Raw genomic sequence first — 20,000 nt, 5'->3', positions numbered from 1 at the left:
TTTTTACATTGAATTTTCAAAGTTTTCTATTCTAAAAAGAAACTGGTATCGGGCCTCCCCTGGTGGCGCAGCGGTTGAGCGCTGGGCTGCGAAGCTGCCCGCAGCCTCTACAGCGCCAGTTCGATCCCCGGCTGCCGGCAAGCGTTCCACATGGCATGCAGACTTCTCCTGCCGCGCCCACTGCTCCCCTCAGCAGTGTACTTCGGTCCTTCTGCCTGTTCTGCTCCCTGCTCTGGCTCTGCTGAATTCTCTCACCCTCCCGCGCTTCTGACTGTACCCAGTGCTTGTATAAATAAATAAATAAATCTTTAAAAAAAAAAAGAAGAAGAAAAATATACTGGTATCTCAAGAAGTTAAAATGTGATGTTAATTATGTTCATTTTTGGCATTGATTTGTATTGAGTTTTAATAGTTAATTAAAAGCCTGCCATATCAATAGGCTGAAAGTGCTGTCAAGCAGGACCTTTTTTCATCTACTATTCCAGATGAATTGTTTGTTTTCATTGTTTTTACTCTAGCCTAAGACATTTGTGTAGGCAGTTTTCTAAAATGGCCATAAGTTTCATTTACTAACATACCTTTATTATTATATAATCTGGTTATTGATATTATGGTTCTTGGCATTGTACATAGCAGCTAATAGAATTCATTGTCTTAATCATTTTTTTCTGCTGAGTTTCACTACTTTGTCACCACTGTTAGACACAATAATAGGGATGTTTTGATCCTGTCCTTTTGTACAGTGCAGGAAAGCATTTTTACCACAATCATCACTTTTTTTTCCACCACCAAGTAATGATGGAACAAGAAAATATTCCTCCCAAATATTTAGTATAGTCTAACTTCATACCACAGAGATTTAACTTAACGAAGGTAACCAGTTAACCTTACCTTTACCTTAAAGTGTGTGATTCTATAATGATTAACTTATATTCATTTTAGTGACCTTTTATAAATTGTTAGAGACTCTGAGAGATACATAGAGAACAACATAGACTAAAATAAGGATCTGTTTTCTTTCAGGTAACAGTTGTGGCTGAAAGGAGATTTCAGAAAGTATCTGAGGATGTTGTTAGCACCACAGTTCATTTTATATGATTGCTGTCATGATCAGTTTTAAAGTGTTAGGCACTCTCAAAGGAAGATGAGCTAGGAGCATATAAGAGTGAAAAAGGGTTCATTTTCTTTCAGGTGAAGATTGTGGATGAACGGAGGTACCGCAAAGTGTTTGAAGATATTGTACGCATCATGGACAGAATGGAAAATGACTTCCTCCCTTCCTTAGAACTCAGCAGGAGGGAGGTGAGCAAAAGCACATGGCTGCCCATTGTGTTCAGCAAAAGGGCAAGCCGTGTTTGTACAGAAGGCAACACAGCAACGTGGAAGATAGTGTTTGGTGAATTCAAACTGCCTCCACCCCAATCCCAGCACCATCATTTTAGTAGCTATAACACCACAGGCGAATGTCTTACCCGCTCAGAGCCATGGTTGCCTCTTTGGATAAAGGGATGGTGGTGATGATAGCATCAGTCAGCACATACAAAACTCTTAGAACAGTGCCTGACACGTAGTCAGCCTTCAGATGTTAGCTGCTCTTTAATAATTCAGAGTTGCTGGTCAGTCCATATCTCAGGACCCAGGACTTGGTCACAGGCTGCATACCCTGACCCAAGGTTGTGTTGTCCTCTTAGGATCCCAGGGACAATGAGAGTACTTTAGGGAAGTGGCAGGAGCCACCTAACTCCTCGGCTGGTGTGAGTGTAATAACATAAGAGCAGATGGTGGACAGCTGACTCAGTTGGTGAATGCATACGGCAACTGCACCCCTAGTTAATAATTATCTTATTCTTTATTCATATTCTCTATGGAATAATCCAACTGACTTACTTCCCCTACTAGTGATGCATGTTTGTGTCTGTCTGTTATTCCCCAGTTTGTGTTTGAGAATGTGAAGTTTCGGCAACTACAAAAGGAGAAGTTCCAGATCAGCAACAATGGACAGGTTCCCTGCCATTTTTCTTTCATCCCTAAACTTAATGACAGCCAGTACTGCAAGCCATGGCTTCGGGCTGAACCTTTTGAGGGCTACTTGGAGCCAAGTGAGTGTTCCCTTTGCTGTTGTCTCTGCTCACTATGTGCCGTCTCCTCTTGACTCCCATCCACTCCCTTTAACTCCTTGTTTTCTAACCACACGTCTCTTACCTTCACTGTCCTATTGGGGATAGCCCTGTTGTGTGTCCACTCTCTCCTTCATCACTCAGTGGTTTTGTAGAGGATACTCCTGTTGGTTCCCATCCCCTTTTTGCTTTTCCACTAGAAGGTTCTCCTACCATGTGACATATTTTCCCTTTCAGATGAGACAGTAGATATTTCCCTTGACGTGTACGTCAGCAAGGACTCTGTGACGATCCTGAACTCTGGGGAAGATAAGATTGAAGATATTCTTGTCCTTCACCTGGATCGAGGCAAAGATTACTTCTTGACCATCAGTGGCAATTACCTGCCCAGTTGTTTTGGTACATCCTTAGAGGCTTTATGCCGAATGAAAAGGCCAATCCGAGAAGTTCCCGTTACCAAACTCATAGACTTGGTAAGAGACATCCTAAGACATGAGGTTCCCTTAGATGAAGCTTCAGCCATACTTGACTGGTGCTTTTGTTGTGGTGGTGCTGGGGGTGGGGGTGTGCTATCAGTGACAGATAAGAATGACACTTCACTGTACTCTGCTTTGATTAGATTAAACCTAAAAGGGAAGTAGAGCGGGTACATTTGGAGTTAGCTCTTGACTGGAATATAATAGGTATTACTAAATTCACAGAATTGGATTAATGACTCCCTTCTCTAAGGTAGAATGCTTATTTGTTATACTCTTCTCATACTTTGAGAAGAGTTGTGTATAAATTAGCATGTATGTGAGGTACGTGAGCAGGAGAGACAGTATTATCCTCATAAACATATGAGAAAACTGAGGCACAGAGACAACTTGCCCAGAGCGGACTTGGGTAGCAACAAATCCATCCCCCAGATTTTCTGACTCCCAATCCAGTACTCCTCACTACACATCATCATATTTGATCAAAGTAAAACTTAGTTGCTTGCTGCAGCACAGACCTATAAGTGCATCTTAGTGTCCCTACCTCAGAACCCTCAGGTTCTCACACAAATACAGACTGTATCAGCAGCCCAGTGGTTGTAATGCACACTGACATTTGATACATGTTTAATGTGACTCACTAATGAAAAGAAAGGACTTCCCCACCTCACCCCCACACCAAGCTGTAACATCGGTGTCCTTCTAGGACAAATGTTAATTATCTTCCATAACATAAATTGATTTTGTATCCTATTAAGAACTTTTGAGTTTGTGTGCAGACCTCTTTGGGCTATAAAAATAAATTCCTCATCTCTTTCCAAAGAAAATGAGGAGAGGTGATAGCTGTAATTATCATTTGTGTTCACATTGAGCCTTTGGGCCTAGCCAGAGTGGTGACTGTGCCATCTAGCAGGGAGGGCTAGATCAGCGGGCAGGCTTTTGGCTTGCCTGAGGGTGATCTGTTCTGTTGCCATGGAATTGTTTTAGCTATGACTCAGATGGCAGATTAAAACACTTGAGCCCAGGCCCAGCATTCTTTCTTGGAATTATGCTAGCTTCCCTAGAGCCCTTGTGACTGAACGTATTACCTCTCTGAGAGAGAACCATTTTCTTCAGAAATTCATATCCTAAACATTGTTATTTTTCATGACACTTGTTTTTTCACCTGCCACTGTGTTCCTGTCTTTCACATTTATTATTGTACCTTTCAGAATATGTTCTAAATGAAGTGGTTTTCTTTCCATCCCAAGCACCATTTCCCAGCTTTCGCTTTTCCAGTCAAGGGTTCACCATATCCTAAATTTGTCTGATTGTGTCCTCTTGATAATTTTCAAAATTTATTCCTTCGTCTTCCCTCCTCCCACCTATCTTCTAGAAACTGGAGCCTAGTTTTACTTTTGGTCAGTTGGCCACACATTATAATACTCTTTGCTGTAATTGGCCTATATTAAAGTAACTGGAAGGAAGATCAACCATCATAAAAAAATCTTTTATTTAATATATTATCAGGTAATTCAACCATGTTTGAGAATGAATAGGAATGCCTCAAAATTTTCAGTGTCTTTAATGGCTCTGAGTAAGCCCTTTTTCTTTTTTTTGTGTACAAATGATTTAAAATTTGAAAGAATAGAATCTGGATCATTTTCTCATTACAAAATCCTGAGATCTTGTTAAATTGTGTGCGTGTGCTCATCATTCTTTCAAAACTTTTATTTTGTAGGATTTAGAATTCTGGTTCTGTTGCATTTCAGTGTTAAATTCCTGCGTGTCATTGATGAGGAAATTATCCAGTTAGTGTAGGGCAATAAACAAGAAGTCTAAGGTTGTCCATACCCCATTCATCATACCTTCTCACCCTATTTTGACTTGATTTTGACTTTCTGAAATGCTTTCTTGGCTTTGTTTATTCCCAGACCCAAGATGATAGTTTAAATCCATGAGACGATGCTGTGAACAATGGTACCAGTTATCCTCTGTTGTGTTACTTACTCTAAAATTTGGGGGAAACTAGAAATGACTTCAGTGCTGTTGTTGACGCTCCATGTACTGCGTCCGAAAGAGTCTCGTGCTACACTGCCTTCCTGCCAAATGCAGAATGAAATAACTAGCATAAAGCCTTTTCATTCTTCCTGTCCTCAATGACAGTGACTTTGCCACTCCCAGAATAGCTGGGGTTAGCACAAGTGACCGAGGAGAATCTGTAATGATCTTTATCCTTTTTCAGAATTTAGATTATTTTTTCTGAGCAGTTAACTACCATATTAAGTAGCAGATAGTCATCAATGTTCATTACATATTGGATATAAAGTATTATGGAGTTTATGTGGGTTCCTGCAATTTAGTGATAATGAGAATTTACTTGTCTGTACAATATGGCTAAATGCTAAATCATGGTTAATAGGGTATTTGGTTAGAAATAATCTAAACTTTAACCACCTTTACTAGCTAATGTCCAGTGTGTTTGGTAAGCTATTATTTTGGAATGTCATTGAGAGTGAAAGTTATGGAGCTTATAATTTGTATTAACAATAGATTCCTTTCCAGTGCTGTTTACTGAAGCCCTTATATGCTATAAAAGCTTATTGATTGTCCAACCAATCTCTGTAAAAATCAATGGCAGAATCGAATCAGCCTATTTTGGCTTTAATGAATATTTGATTCTTGTAACATTAACATGACTAGAAATAAGTTCAGCACATAAGAATAAAATGAACTGACAAAGTTATTTGGGTTCATCACAGAAGTATTTTGAGTCAAGTACTTAAGAAACATGTATTACTATATTGGGTGAACAAGCTCTTCTAGATATAAGGGATGTTGTGAATAAAGGTTAGAAGGTGAAAATAAAAAGACCATGTATGAAAAATCATAAGATTTCCCTAGGAAGAGCAAAGATTAAGGATTAGAGTGTGCCAGGCTGGTTAGGTAGGATAGGGATGGGGGACAGAGAGTCTCAAAATCAACCGAGGAATTTATAGTGGCGGCAGAGGGCATCAAGAATCATCAGAAGACTTGGATGAGTAGTATGAGGCTGTAAATTGATACATTTGGAGACTGGGCTGATAGCGAGGAGATCAGGTTTGAACTTGCCAGATCTGATTAAAGGTTTTACTTATAATTATAGAGATGATAAAAGTTGAGGAATGAATGGACAAACTGTCATTACTTGGGGACATGTCTACTAGGAGAACTATGTCAAAAATTGGAAATAAGAATGACAACTTGGTATTTATACCAATTGATCCCCAGTACCATTTCTTAACTTGTTAGGTATATAGTTTATTTTTTCTCTTTGTATTTCACAAGAAATGATCCTTACTACCCCTTTAGTATCTGTTGAGTTTGCTTTTTATTTTATTATATCTTTGGTTAAAGATTTATTTATTTTTATACAAGAGCTGGGGTACAGGCCAGAGGCACAGGAGGGTAAGAGGATTCACCGGAGGCAGAGCAGGGAGCAGAACAGGCAGACTGATGAAATACATTGCTGAGGGGAGCAGCGGGCTCGACCTGAGAGGTCTGCTGCACCGTGTGGGATTCTTGCCGGCCGGCCGGGATTGAACCCACACTGCTGGGGCTGCGGACAGCTTCACAGTGCAGCGCTCAACCTGCTGCACCAGCGGGGAGGCCCTGCTTTTTATTTTTTAATTTGAATGTTTCTAAATGAATTTTAAATTTTATTTTAGGTGCATTTGCTACTGGGAAAACTCTTCTAAGTGTGAATGTTGGGGTCAAGAATGATTTGCATTGCATTTATTGTGTGCCATTGTGCCCCACTGGGCAAATCTGGACTAGGTTCCCTTCTTTCTTTATTTTTTTTTCTTTTTTCTTTTTTTTTTTATTTAATAAATTTTATTTTTATATTCCCCATACAATTGCAACCCCCTTAAAAGTGACCAGTGCCTGGTCTTTTGCAGAGATTGGGCAGGTCAGTTGATTAGCAGTAACCTTAGTATTACCTTAGGAGATGCTGTTTATTAGTGGAAGGCTAAGTGGTGTTTCTATTTTCAGAGTTAAGCCTAGTGTTGAAATAAATGTAATTTGCATCTATTAACCTTATGCCTGTAGCTGGAGAAGTAAACTGTCAATGTAAGTCTGTTGCTCCTCGAGCAATATTTAATCAAAGGCCTGATTCTTCTTTCAGATTTTTCTTTTGTGTCCATTTTTAAAAAATGTTATTTTCTCACTATTGAGGTCTTCTCTCTTCTGCTTGTCCTACCTTGATAGCTTTAAATGACACCCTTTGCCACTATCTCTACCCTTCCATTTTTCCTCTTCAGGGCTGTCAGATCTTTAATACAGGTTGAGGCCTTTCACGTCCTTGCTCAAAAGTAGTCAGTGGCTCCCTCATGCCTATTGGACACAATCCAGATTGCTTTATTGTCATTCAAGGCCCCCTTAAATCTGACTTCAACACATCTTTTCAGATTTAATCCCCACAATTTTTACTCTCCGTCACGCTCCCCACAAAGCAGATGACTATCTTTTCTCTAGTTCCTTCCACCTCATGGTTTACCTTCTCTGCATCTCTGTCTACTTCTGCCCCTTCCACTTGTAGTGTCCCCTCCCCATCTCTACCCTTTAAAATCCCAGGCCTTCTTTAAGGGCTAGTTGGGTCACGTCTCCATTGTGAAAAGTCCCCCTGACAGTCCCAGCTGAAAGCCATTTCTCCTTTTGAACCCTGTCTTGTTTTTGTTTGTTTTCACCATTTACTGAGAACTTAAAATCATGATAAATTATGATTCCTCACCCTAGTTCAGCTGCAAGCCCAAGTCAGGGACCATGTCTTGCTCCTTTATGAATCATATCTCCTTCCCCACTCCCCAGAGGTGTTTAGCACAATGCTTTGTACTGGTGGATGGTCCCTGTTTAAAGAATACTTTCTTGAGGACCTGATTTGACAGGCTAGTATATAAAAATTTTGCCTAGTTTTACTCATCATATCATGTGGCCTGGTATTCATGGGAGGCAAAATAGAGAAGTCTGTCAGATAGGCAGGTTCTCTGTTAATAAGTAGTCTTAAATTTTTAAAAACAGTTGCATTCCAAAATCGTGGTAAATGAGATGTTTGACACAACTAATTTTCATGTTAAAAAATATTGTAATTACAGTACTATAAACACTGTGTACTTTATAAAGCCCTGTTACTCTGATTATTTTTATTTCATCTTATATGTGGTATTTCAAAGTCTAGGTCAACCCACAAAAACATGTTTAATTCATAATGTATCTAATATTACTGAAAAACCTCCTCACCTTACATAACTGTCATGTGGGGGGATGTCAGGGAATACATACTCCCCTGGCCCCAGCCCCCCGCAGCTCGCTAACAGTAAAATCAGGATTTCTCCTTTTACTATCAGACCTGAGAAGGGTTATTTATCCTTAAGTTCTTGGAGTTATTCTGAACCCAAGGCAGGGCTGGGAAGATTCCAGTGGGGAGTTGCTGAAGAGGTATGAGGAGCTTGTGAGGGGTACAGGCCTTTTGCTGGCATATTACACCACCCCTGCTGCCTCCCCTGGGTTTTAGGCTGCTCCCCTGCCCTTATGAGGTAATTGCCATCCCTGTGTTAGAGATGACAAAATTGAGGTGAACTTACTAATTTGCCTGAGGTCTGTAAAAAATTAATGAGACAGAATGAAGATTTGTACTGTTTACCACCAACGCCAGTACTCTTCCCATTAACCACACCGCCTTATAACTGGGTTTCTTACTGTCTTCAACCAGCTGTGGGGTAGAGTACATTCTCACAGCTTTCCCTGTCTTTGTCCAGAAAGCAGGCAGATTGTCTTTGTTGAGTGGTGTCAGGGGACATAGGTAACAGCTGTGGAGTCAGTCAGACCGAGTTGTAATCCTGATTTTGCCACCTTGGGCAAGTAATCTAAACTCTCAGCCTCAGTTTCCTCATCTGTAAAATGGGAATAATACCTACTTGGCAGACTTAGTGACATTGTATGTGACCACTTGGCACGGTTTCCCCACTTCATGGCAGGCGCTGGTAGTAGTTGTTGTTGCTGTCATTGTTATTGGGTTGTAATAATAGCATGAGACAGAGACTGTTAAAAAAAAAAGGTACTTTCTTCCCTCTCCCCTGGTTCTCTTTTTTCTTTTACACCCTATAAGAAAACACAGTAGGGGATACCATGGATCTTCTGATCCGCAATGGCCTGAAATGAAACTCCTTTATACTGCAGAGGGGCTTCCAAATATGAGGACTTCTAGGGGCCTCTAAAGAGGGGAGTGGGTATGGTGAGACAGAAGGGAACAGGAGGCCAGCAAGGGTAAGAGATAGGAGACAAGCTTGCCACCTCCTGCCACATGTCAGGCTCACAGCCATATTTTTCCATTGAAGTGGCATCAGAGTGAGATGAGAAGCCACACACAGCAGCAGCAGAGCCTGCCTCCAAGCAGCACGTGAAAAGGACATCAGTGGGCATTTGGCCAGGTCAGGTGGCAGCTGCCAAAGGACACAAGAGTCTAGGACTGCACATTTCTCTTCTTTAGTGCTAGTCTTGATAAACCACGCAAAATTAAATGTGTACAATAGAAATTTTACATGTGACTGTGTTCCCAAATTTTGAACAATCATGATTTATTTGAAGAAGTTAAAGCTGTTTAAAACATATGTATCTAGTGAGCTAGTGGGTTCTAATAATAGTGATCTGTTTCTAATTCTATAAAGTAATACTAATCATTTTCTATCTATCAATGACTTTCTTTCCCTGCTCTGCTCTCAGGAAGAAGACAGCTTCCTAGAAAAGGTAATGAAATGCATTGGTGGCTATGAGTTCCCCGGTGCTTGATTAACACTTAACTGTGGTCCCTGGAATTTCTCCTTTCGCTTTTCTATATCAGAGACCTCTAGCTCCAAGACAGAACCCTCCGTTGTCTTGCCAGGAAAGATACTTACCGCACTGGTCAAGTCAAGGAGACCCCGTACATAAAAGCAGCACGACTCAAGGTTCCGGATCTATATCCTGCCGGCTGTGCTTAAGTGTGTCTGAGGCACAGGATAGAGACTGCATTCGTGAAGTCATTGAGACCCAGTACATACCAGCAATAGGACTCAAGGTTCCAGATCTGTATTTCTGAAATAAAAACTCCTTAAAGAGCTGTTTTGACATATATGAAAATCTCATGAGGTGGAGGAAGGTGCTGCGTAGCTATCATCCATTTCCAATGATAGTAAAACCAGAAGTGGATTTCTCTTGCATTGAGAGTGATGTGGGCGTTAGTGATTAATTACTGAAATAACACCAGATGTGGTCCAGAAACAGCACAGAGTAGAATCGGAATGAGATCGTACTGAATGAGATTGTAAGGATCATGTGTTCCAGCTCTCTGCCTCCAGACAGGGTATGGTATTTTCTCCATTCTGAGAAACAAGACAGCAAAGCTCAGGAACATGGGAAGAGGGATCTAGAACTGGGACTCCTGAATGGCTAGTGAAGGAACCCGATGGACACACTCCTTCGGTAGCGCCCCATCACCTGTGTGTCCTCATTCCACCGGGAGAATGCCCGGCTGCACACTGGGAGAGCTGTCAGGTAGAGAAACATGGGCTTGAGAAACATTCTTAAAGCACTTTCACACAGTACCTCACCTGACCTCCCCAGCTGGTGGAGCACAGTACATTCTGGTGATGGGGTTGCAGTCATGTTTGTGTGCTTTAGCTTTTAGTACTAGGCTTACAAAGTAGGTCCTTCGGAGGCACTGGATATACCTTGTTGAAAGAAGACAAAGTGTGCCTGGTTTCTCTTGGAAAACTAGAGTAAGTTGTAGGCTTTGTCAAAAGTATTGTTTCTTGTGCGTGATCTTCCTCTAGACTTCAGAGATGCATGTAGGACATTTTGTATTATCACATGTGAATTTGAAAATGGATAGTGGGTGGTGTATATAATCTACTGACAATTTATTAACCTTTTTAAACCTCTAAGGATTGAGATGGCTCTGCTTCCCATCCCTTCCCTGTTAATTGCAGGCTGTGTTCTGTCTTTTCATCTTAGATAGTGCCTTGTGTGGCCTTCATGCCTTATTCCAGGCAGAGCACCAATTGGATGTCAGATTTTTTTTTAAGTGCATGAGTCAGTGCTAAATAATTTATATATAGTAAGTTTGGAGGTATCCACTGAAGAATCTATATATGTGTTCCATTTGGTCCAGAAAGTTAGCCCAGTGCATTATAGACAGTGTTTTGGCTCAGAGTACATGTAGATGCCTGGATATAATACTTGCAACTGGAAAGAAGCTGGTGGATAAGTGACTGACAATTCTGGCATCTATAGGAACGTGAATATTAGGTGATAGAATCCCAGGGATAGAAAGAAAGGAAGCAAAACAAATCTAAAGAAAATAGATTTTTAAATGGTTAACCAACCCATCATGCTCCCTTCTCTTCTTCATTCCCTTAGAAAGGCACAGCAGCTCTAAAAGGTCACCCGAGCTCATTGAAGAACATAATGTTAAAAAGAGCCCTCTGCTGTGCTCTAGTGTACACTGTCTTGAAAAAGTGAAATGTTTCTTTTCTTTCCCTTAAAGTGACATGGCTGGGGATTGTGGATGGAATTTATACAGTTTTCTAAAGGTGGACATACATGATATATAACTTAGCAGGAGATGGGAGGGATATATTTTCTCCACTAGTATTTTTCTGGGGGCTGTCTTCAGATGCCCTGTAACCTATCCTAGACATATTGTTGATATACTTTAAACTTTACTATGTAAACAAAATAAATGCATTTATTCCTTAGCTATTTTCAAGTTCAAATTAAGTGACTTGTGTCACTTCTGGGTTTTTCTCTTAAGAGTCTTTTAGGAGACTTGAACAGAAAGTAGAAAGATAGGTGAAAGGAGTCAGAGCTTCTCGAAATCTTTGTTGAGCTATTAATATAATGAATAATTTCAGGACTCACATTCTAGAACTTTCCAGTGTTTCTGGCACTTGGCATGCCATACCCAGTTTACTATTTTTAGATCTTAAGGTTTATGAGTTTTAGTGCCTTAAGATTAGACCTTATATCAAGTTTGAAGTATTCATGAATGTAGCTCTAACATGGAGTATTGTCTCTTACTTCTGAGGGCCAAAGAATCTCATCTCAGTTTTTGTGGTAAGACCTGAGAGAAGAGTAAGTTAAAACTCAACGAAAGCCTGAGTGTAGGTGCTGGTCTCTGAAGTGCTGTATCGACGATCATAATTGTCCCTGGTGGTGTGTGGACTCTACCGTGACTGCAGTGCTGATTCTCTGTCACCCTTGAAAGGATTTACACCACACAATACAAGCGCGAGATAAACACGATAAACTCAAATGAAATGCTTGATGGTTCAGTGAAGCATCCAGAAAAGGAGATCCTTTCAACTGTGGGAATAAGTATCTAGTGCCTTCTGACCAGGAATGCCCCCAGGACAAAAAAATGAAAAATCTTAACGTATGAAGCTCTAATGATACCCACCTAAGAATTTGAAGACAGTTAAGTTACACACAGGTGTAAACCTTTACCTCCAAATCATATATACAACCAACCAGTGTTGTTAACCACCAGCAACAAATAATAATAATAATTAATTTTTAAAATTTTTATCCTGAGACCCATTTGATTCTCATCCCTCTTCATCTATTAGGAGAAATCCCTTCTGCAGATGGTTCCCTTGGATGAAGGTGCCAGTGAGAGACCCCTTCAGGTCCCAAAGGAGATCTGGCTTCTGGTAGATCACTTATTCAGATACGCCTGTCACCAGGTAAGGGGAAGTGGGCCTGCTCTGAAACTTTGGGAGGTGTGTGAGTCCATTGAGAAATGATAATACCTCACATCAGTATAGTGCTTTTAATATTCCCAAGCTGCCCTCACGTGGCAGCACTGTCAGGCAGGCTGGGCAGATGGAACTATCCCTATCGGCAGATGTGGGAGCTGAAGCCTGCAGGCTAAGTGATTTACCTAAGCCCACAGCATAACCGTAGGCAGGGCCCAGGGGGAGCACACCTGTCTCCTGGCTACATACAACTTCCCCTGCGAACCTGAATCTGTAATGCCGGCTTTAGCTTTAGCTGTCACATGGACATTGCAGATTTTAAAGTCCAAGCCCATTTCTTGAACCTGGTTCTCTTAAATCCTGTGTAAAATACTCCAACCCATTCCCCCCCAAGATAGAATTTCTTGTGACCAAATTGAAGGATAATGTTTTCTTATCTACGAAAGAGTAATATAATTTGAAAGCAGGATTCAGACACGCCATTAACTCTTACCCTGGCATCCTGTAATATTTGAGTACAAGTCTCCTGATCGGATTGCCTTCTTCTACTTGGCAAGGGCCTAGAAGTAGGAACACCCGGAATCCCCAGCTGACCATCTATCCCCCTGCTGTAACAGGGGTAGGTTAAAAATCTTTGAAAGTAATTTTCTGATTTGAATTAAAATTCTGCGTAGATTATGGAGACGATCAAGGAAAAAAGGTGCCACTTCCATACCTCCATGCCTAACCACAAATATGCATGCTGTCCCCCCACACCCCCCTTTGCTTCCCACTGCTCTCCTGATCCCTGGGCAGAGTACAGAACCTTCGGGCTCATTATCATGCCTTGTCCCTTCATTGTAACCTCTCTGGTAGGAGGACCTATTTCAAACCCCTGGAATGCAAGAGGAGTTGCAGCAGATCATTGACTGTCTGGACACCAGCATTCCCGAGACAATCCGTATCTTTTTCAACAAAGCCTAAGGAAGCTGGCTGGGTACTTGGCCAAATTCTTCCCGCTTACTTTCAATTTTTGTGTTTCCATCCTTATTCTCTTCATAAATGTCTGTTATTGTATAGTACTCGTCGACTGAACAGTTGTTTCTCAGTTCTTTTCAGGAACTTTTGACCTCTCTCTGTGTCAGCCTTTCACTAAAGGGAACTAAGTGGTGGGCAACCACGGCTTTCACAGGCACAGAGCTGGAGCTGCAGTGCTATGCTCTTCTGCCGCTGGCCGGGGGTCGCACCTGCGGCCATACCTGCTCACTGGGGCAGGGAGGAGGAGGGGCCATGCCGGCATCTGGTTTTAAGGACTGACCCTGTGTGAAGTGTCATTCTGCAGGTTCTCACCCCCTGGCTCTCAAGGTGGGCCGAACCCCCCTTTTCTCTAACTCAGCTGCAGCGTACCTACACCCATGAAATACCACACCTCAGTCAGGGTCAGAGTGCCAAAAAAGAGGAAGGAAAGAGGTAGTGAGGGGTCCTGGGGGAGGGAGCAAATCAGGTGTCTGCCTAGTCTTTCCCCTGGAGCCTCTTTCCCTTGACGTCAGCTTCCGCAGCTGGCAGCAATCACTCTGTGGCCGAGGCGCTGCTTATTTTCCTGGAAGCCCTGCCAGAGCCCGTCATCTGTTACGAGCTGTATCAACGATGCCTTGACTCTGCTCAGGATCCCCGGGTCTGCCGACAGGTGAGTTTTCTTGCTCTGAGGAGGTGTCCGGGACAGCTTTCTTATAGATAAATTGTCATTTGACAATGCCAGATAGGCAGCCAGCCATGTCTGGATGTGTTACTCGGGGCAGGACACCAGCCTTGAGAGTTAGGATCCTTAATTTTTTTTAAAGATTTATTTATTTATTTATACAAGTGCTGGGTACAGTCAGAAGTGCGGGAGGGTGAGAGAATTCACCAGAGCCAGAGCAGGGAGCAGAGCAGGCAGACTGATGAAATACACTGCTTAGGGGAGCAGCAGGTGTGGCAGGAGAGGGCTGCGCACCATGTGGGACCCTCCCAGTTGTCATTTGGCAGGTATTTGCTGGGGTCCTGTGAGAGCTGGCTTGTGCACTACTTTGCAAGCAGCTGTAAGGTCTTAGTCCCTTCTCACTGCTTACTGCCACCCCCATTTTTAAAAAACAGGTGATTTCCCAGCTTCCAAGATGCCATAGAAATGTTTTCCGTTACTTGATGGCATTTCTTCGAGAACTCTTAAAATTCTCGGAATACAACAATGTCAGCACCAATATGATAGGTAAGAGCGCTTCGTAGAAACAGGGTGTGGGTGTGGGTGTGGTTGGTGGGGACAGTCTGTGTACGGTGTCCCAAGTGTATACCTTCCTTAGTGATCAGGCTCATGGCTGTCACTTCCTGCGTGCTGCCCTCATCCCCTGCCCCCCCACCAACCCCAGCCCTGAGGCTTTGCTTAGGTTGTGTCTGACAAGGGGCTTCCCCTTTTCTTTCTTTCACCCTCTAGCTACTCTCTTCACTAGTCTTCTCCTAAGGCCTCCACCCAACCTCATGGCAAAACAGACTCCAAGCGACCGCCAGCGTGCTATTCAGTTCCTTCTGGGCTTTCTCCTTGCAAGCGATGAAGACTAAGCGTTTTCCTCTTACTGCTCCCCGAGATTCTAGAGGCAGAAGATCTTGGGCACCAAGTATTTCACAGTGATTTGAAAAGTCATGCCACAGGAGGAGTCTATTGCAGAATTTCAAGAGTGTTGGCATGAAAAAACTCTGTTCCTAGTGCAAAAGGAAGCGAGTTCCTTAACCCCTCCTTCACCTTATCCTACATAGCAAAATACTTTTAGACTTATATTGCCAAGCCAAAGTTAACATATTTTGGTGTTTTCGTGTTTTCTCTTTTTAAGGCAAAGAGGTTTGTATTTATACTCCCCCACCTGCGGATGTGTTTGCTGCCCTCCTGCCCAGCTATCAGATTATCCTTTGCACCCTAGGCCTAGATTCTGAGGTTTTCCCATTTTAGGCCTAAAGCACTACTTGCTATAGCTCAGACTTGTCTGTAGTCCTTCGTCTAAAGCACTTTTGCCCCAGTCCCACCTTGTATGCCCCCTTTGCACTCCACTCCGCTAGTACCATCACGTCGAAGGAAGTCTGGGTCAGGCTAGTGACTCCTGGGGTGTCCCTGATAGCGACTTAGCTGTCTCTATGTGGTTGTCACTTGCCTTTGTGCTACTCCAGTGGCATCTGTGTGTCTCTAACATTGGCCTTTCCATGGATCTGCACTGGGTGCACGCATATCCTCTAGGCAGTCTCTGCTACCCTGTCTGATAGCAGAGCTTTGGGGATGATACAGATAGCACCCCATTGTATAAGAGAATCAATCAGAACGGAAGTACTTTGAGTATTTCAGAAGTGAGAGTAGTCATGTTTGACAGGTCTTGCTTCCTACATCCCTTTCTGTTCTGCAAACTTGTCATGAGACCTTAGCATGGATGTGTTTGCAGCCCATCCCCCACATAGCAACACGCCTCCGGTGCAACCTTGTACCACAGTTGAAAAGCAAGTCTGTGCCTCCAGTTGGCCTCTCTAGGGATGTGGTTCCTTCCCCCAGCAAGGGCATTGAGGATAACCCTTAGAACCCCGTGTCTGGTCTCCTGAAGTATCAGGCAGCAGATGCCACCAAGCTCGCTCCCAGTCACCTCATCCAGTGCTGTGGAAGAGAGACAGAGCAGTGGGCCCAAGCAAAAGCGACTTTTTCACCCACCCATGACAACCCCATGAGCCTTTCCTTTACTCAAGCTCTGGGGCGGCTGGCGGCCTTTTTTTTTTTTTTTTTTTTTGTAATGAATCTGTGTTGGTTGGCAAACCAGCAAGCGTCTGCTGACTGCAAAACCATCGGATGCAATTTGCTTCCTCCTGGTTTTCTTTCTTCAAAACTGCCCTGAGTCGACTAATTCTCTCCTGGTAACATTAACTCTGAGGAGCCTAACAGGCTCTGTGTCTGCCCTCAAGCATTGAGTCCCGACTCTTCTGGCGTATCCGAGGAGAGAGGCCGGCTGTACCACCGCTGAGGGTTCTCCAGGGGTTCTCTTTGTAAGTTGAGTTCTTTGGGGAAAGAAAAGGTATGTATCCTGTGACAGATGAGTAAACCCTTTCCTGAGTGGGAGTTATGGATTTAGGAATCAGGTTACTGGTGCCAAATAGCTGCAGAGGTGATAGATCAGGGGATGGGTGTTGAACTCAGTTAGTAGAAGACTACAAAGCAAACAGTTTAGTCATGTCCACTAGAGATGTCTTCTCCAGGCAGGACGTGGTCACAGCAGAGGCAGTGTAGATGCCGTGGCGAGCTCATCATGCGCAGCCAGGGAAATGCCTTTCCTGGGCACACTCTCTAGTGTATTGCCAACCCGGGACCTTTGGGTGACGAAGGATGTGGTCAGTGGGGGCTGTGTGCAGCATTTTAGCTCTTTCTTCATAAGTCAAATGCACTAAGTTGGTTAACTGCCTCAATCTCTTTACCAGCTCTGGGCCTAAGATGTACAGAGTTGAGGGTTTTAGACAATCTCTAAGGAGGGGAAACAAGAATAGAGCAGACATGACAAATCTGCTTCCCTCCTGTGCCTCCTCCAACACTGCAACCTCTAATTGCAAAGTACCTTTAATGTACTGTTCATACCTCCTCTCTCGCAGGGAGTTCAGATCCAACCAGTAGGGAAGGACTCTGCATTTGTTGTTCTAGGGAAGAGATGGTTCAAACCCACGTGGTGACGTCGCGTTTGTCTCCCTTTCACTGTTTTCTGATTCTTATTCTGTAGTTGTTATATTTCCCCAAAAATGTCCTGGTCACTAAGCAAAGCTGCTAGTGGGATTCTGTATTCTGTGTCATCTTTTTTTTTTATTATAATTTATTGCAATTTTTTCTGAATAAATATATGTTGTGTGAAAAATCAAAGTGTGATCTTGGTGAGGAGGAACTTGAGGAGGGAGGCTTAGGTCGCTGGTCCCACTTGACGGTCGCAGTCCCCACAGCGCTGCCTGTCCTTTCACTTCCTGCCTCATGCGGAAATAGCATTTGTGAGAATTCTCAATTTATTCACCAGCTCGGGTCCTGAGATAGACAGAGTTGAAGGTTTTAGATAATTTCTAAGTAGGGGAAACCAAACAGAGCAGACATAAGAAATATGCTTCCCTCCTCAAGCAGATTGAAATAAGAAGCAGCCGTGACTCCTCCGAGATGAATAACGTCCATGCTTTCAGAGCCCGGCCAAGGAGCCTTATTTTAACCCCAAGGTTTCAGGCAAACAAGTAACTGTCAGGAGAAAGATGTTGATTCTTAATGTGTGCATATGTCACACTAGGTCAGATTGCTCCCACCCCAGCAGTCTGGCAAACCCTAATACACTCATTTTGGGAGAACCCAGCTGTCCTTGTAAATACAGTCTCAGTAGTTTAGACCTGCCCCCGGCCCCAAAGAGCCTGTTTTCACGTCATTCATTTTGCAACTTTTGAAACCCAGGTTTATTAACTCTTGAGATGATGAAGTTCATAGAGTTAACACTGCATGGCAGGGAAAGAGGACGAACTCCAGCACTTGAAGAGGAAACCCCTAACGAGCATGGGGCCATCACTCCCCTGCTGGTCTCTGCTACAAAATTGCATATTCTGGTTCCTTCCCCTTTGGGACTGAAGAGGCCTCAGCTGGAGTTTTCTTCTCAACCAGGGCCCTCTTCCAGGTCCCTCCAACTATGAGCTTGACCCTGATGAATGTGCTGATTCAGTGTTGTCATGAACAGTTTTTCCAGCCCCACCCGCCGCCTTGGCAGAAGAATGTGTTCCCTTTTGAGCGTGATTTCCCCCAGTGGATGGAGACTGACCCCAGCAGTTTTGCACACAGCTGCAATGTGGCAGAACAGCCTCAGTGGCGACCTTTCCTGAAAAGAAACTGCTGCAGGAGCGTCCTTACGGCCTTTCTGACTGCGGGACAAGTTGAAGATCAGCTCCTGGTGTAGCCCGATCCTGAAAGCCCACACTCTGCAGTGGAGTCATGAGTGTCAGTGAGACAACCTTAGTGATCTTATCCAGCCACCCTGGACAAAGGCAGAGTCACGACAACGGGGGACTTGCGGTCACTTAGGGATACCATGACATAGTGCAAAAAAGAGCTCAAGGTTTAGAGGTAGACTGGTTCTTTTTTCCCAACTTCTTATTAAATTTTCGAACAGTCACAAAAGTCAAAAGAGATACAAGGAACAGTCCTTAGCCTGCATTCACCAATGCTTAACATGTTGCCACATGTGTCTTATCACAGCGAGGCCTCGTTTTCAGTCTCACTTCTGCCACTCACTTCCTGGCTGTGTATGACCTTGGACTGGCTAATCTCCGGTTCCCTGGTCTATACAACGGAATGAGCATAGTACCGATCTTACATGGCTTAACTGCATCCACCTCACTTCCCAGTCAAAACCTCAGTGTCTTCCCAGTGCATTTAGAAGAAAATCCAAACTCCCACAGGCCACCAGTCCCATCTGATCCAATGAGAAGGAAATGAAGCAGCAAGCACAGTCCCTGGCACATGGTGGCTGCTACACAGCAGGTCCACGAGAAACATCATTTCATTCAACATTGTTTTGTCGTAACGATGAGAAAAAAAAAAAAAAGAGAATCCTGGCTGAAAATGAATGAAAGGACATTATTCCAGGGCCTGGTTTCATTATACTTTCCTTTGCTTCAAGTCCTAGTTTCCAAGAACCTGCCCATGTTGTTCCATGAGGACGTGCTGTAGATGCTGATCCATCCCCAGCTGCATCCAGCTCGCCACTGTATTACACTTATATTTGCCAGTCTCGGTTCCTCTTCACCAGTAAGAACAGAATTTTGAAGAAAAGGAAAGTAGTGTCACTTATTTGCCGACAAATAAATGTCTGAAAGAGCACCACCCCCTTACTAGCAGAGCATGGGGGTGTAACTAGAGTTGCAAGGACATGAAAGAGGGGAGCACGTTAGGGTCAACACACCCATTCTTGGAAGTGCCTGGTGACTTGGTTGACACCCGCTCATTTTCATCACTGGTGGTCAGCCATTCTTACGTGGCCTTTGCAAGTTTCTGTCCTTGGCTTTGTTTTGAAGTTTCTTTGTAGAAGGTCCTTTGCCCTCAGAATGCAAGGCAAAAAGCACGATGTTAGCTAAACGTACATACCAAGGCTTGGTTAACTTAGAGGGGAAAAGAGTGTTTCTCTCCAAGGTGGGAGAGAGATTGACGTATCACGACTGCCACACTGCCCAAGGCTTTAGGGCTCATTTGCTGTAATGGCCTGGCAGCCAGGAAAAATCGGCCCCCCTGCTCAGCTTACTCCACTTCTCACCTTCCCCTACCACTGGACACACCACTACTACCACTTACTCCACTTCCCACCTTCCCCTACCACTAGACACTTTCGTACTTCTATACTTTCTAGGTTCCAGAGTTTCAGGACAAATCTTTTTGGGAGTGGGGATAAGGGTTCAAATCCCACCTTTGCACATTCTGGATGGATGATCTTGGGCAAAAGTTAGTTTTCCTCTCTGGGCCTCACTTTCCACACCTTAAAATGAAAGTAATAATATTACTTTTCCTCATAGGATCGTCACGAGGGTGAAATCAGCTAACACATTCAAAGGGCTAAGACGCTTGCTTGGTACATAAACGCTAAATACATAGGCGTGAGTATTATCCCCAACCCTCCACT

At 43.4% G+C, this 20,000-nt stretch overlaps 1 protein-coding gene across 1 annotated transcript in view; it reads left to right on the top strand.

The window, feature by feature from the left end:
• OCRL (OCRL inositol polyphosphate-5-phosphatase) overlaps positions 1 to 17,211 on the top strand; it is a 38,280-nt gene extending 21,069 nt beyond the window's left edge. The window contains 9 exon segments of the mRNA XM_054695957.1: positions 1,192 to 1,302; positions 1,934 to 2,099; positions 2,355 to 2,590; positions 9,332 to 9,355; positions 12,214 to 12,330; positions 13,198 to 13,282; positions 13,881 to 14,008; positions 14,455 to 14,566; positions 14,789 to 17,211. Coding sequence (XP_054551932.1) covers positions 1,192 to 1,302; positions 1,934 to 2,099; positions 2,355 to 2,590; positions 9,332 to 9,355; positions 12,214 to 12,330; positions 13,198 to 13,282; positions 13,881 to 14,008; positions 14,455 to 14,566; positions 14,789 to 14,913 — 1,104 coding nt within the window. The 3' untranslated portion in view covers positions 14,914 to 17,211.
• Positions 17,212 to 20,000: the final 2,789 nt, after the last annotated feature.

Source organism: Talpa occidentalis, unplaced genomic scaffold, assembly GCF_014898055.3.
Source record: "Talpa occidentalis isolate TD23 unplaced genomic scaffold, MPIMG_talOcc4v2.1 talOcc4.15, whole genome shotgun sequence".
Lineage (NCBI taxonomy): Eukaryota > Metazoa > Chordata > Mammalia > Eulipotyphla > Talpidae > Talpa > Talpa occidentalis.
This window is presented reverse-complemented; position numbering and strand designations above follow the sequence as displayed.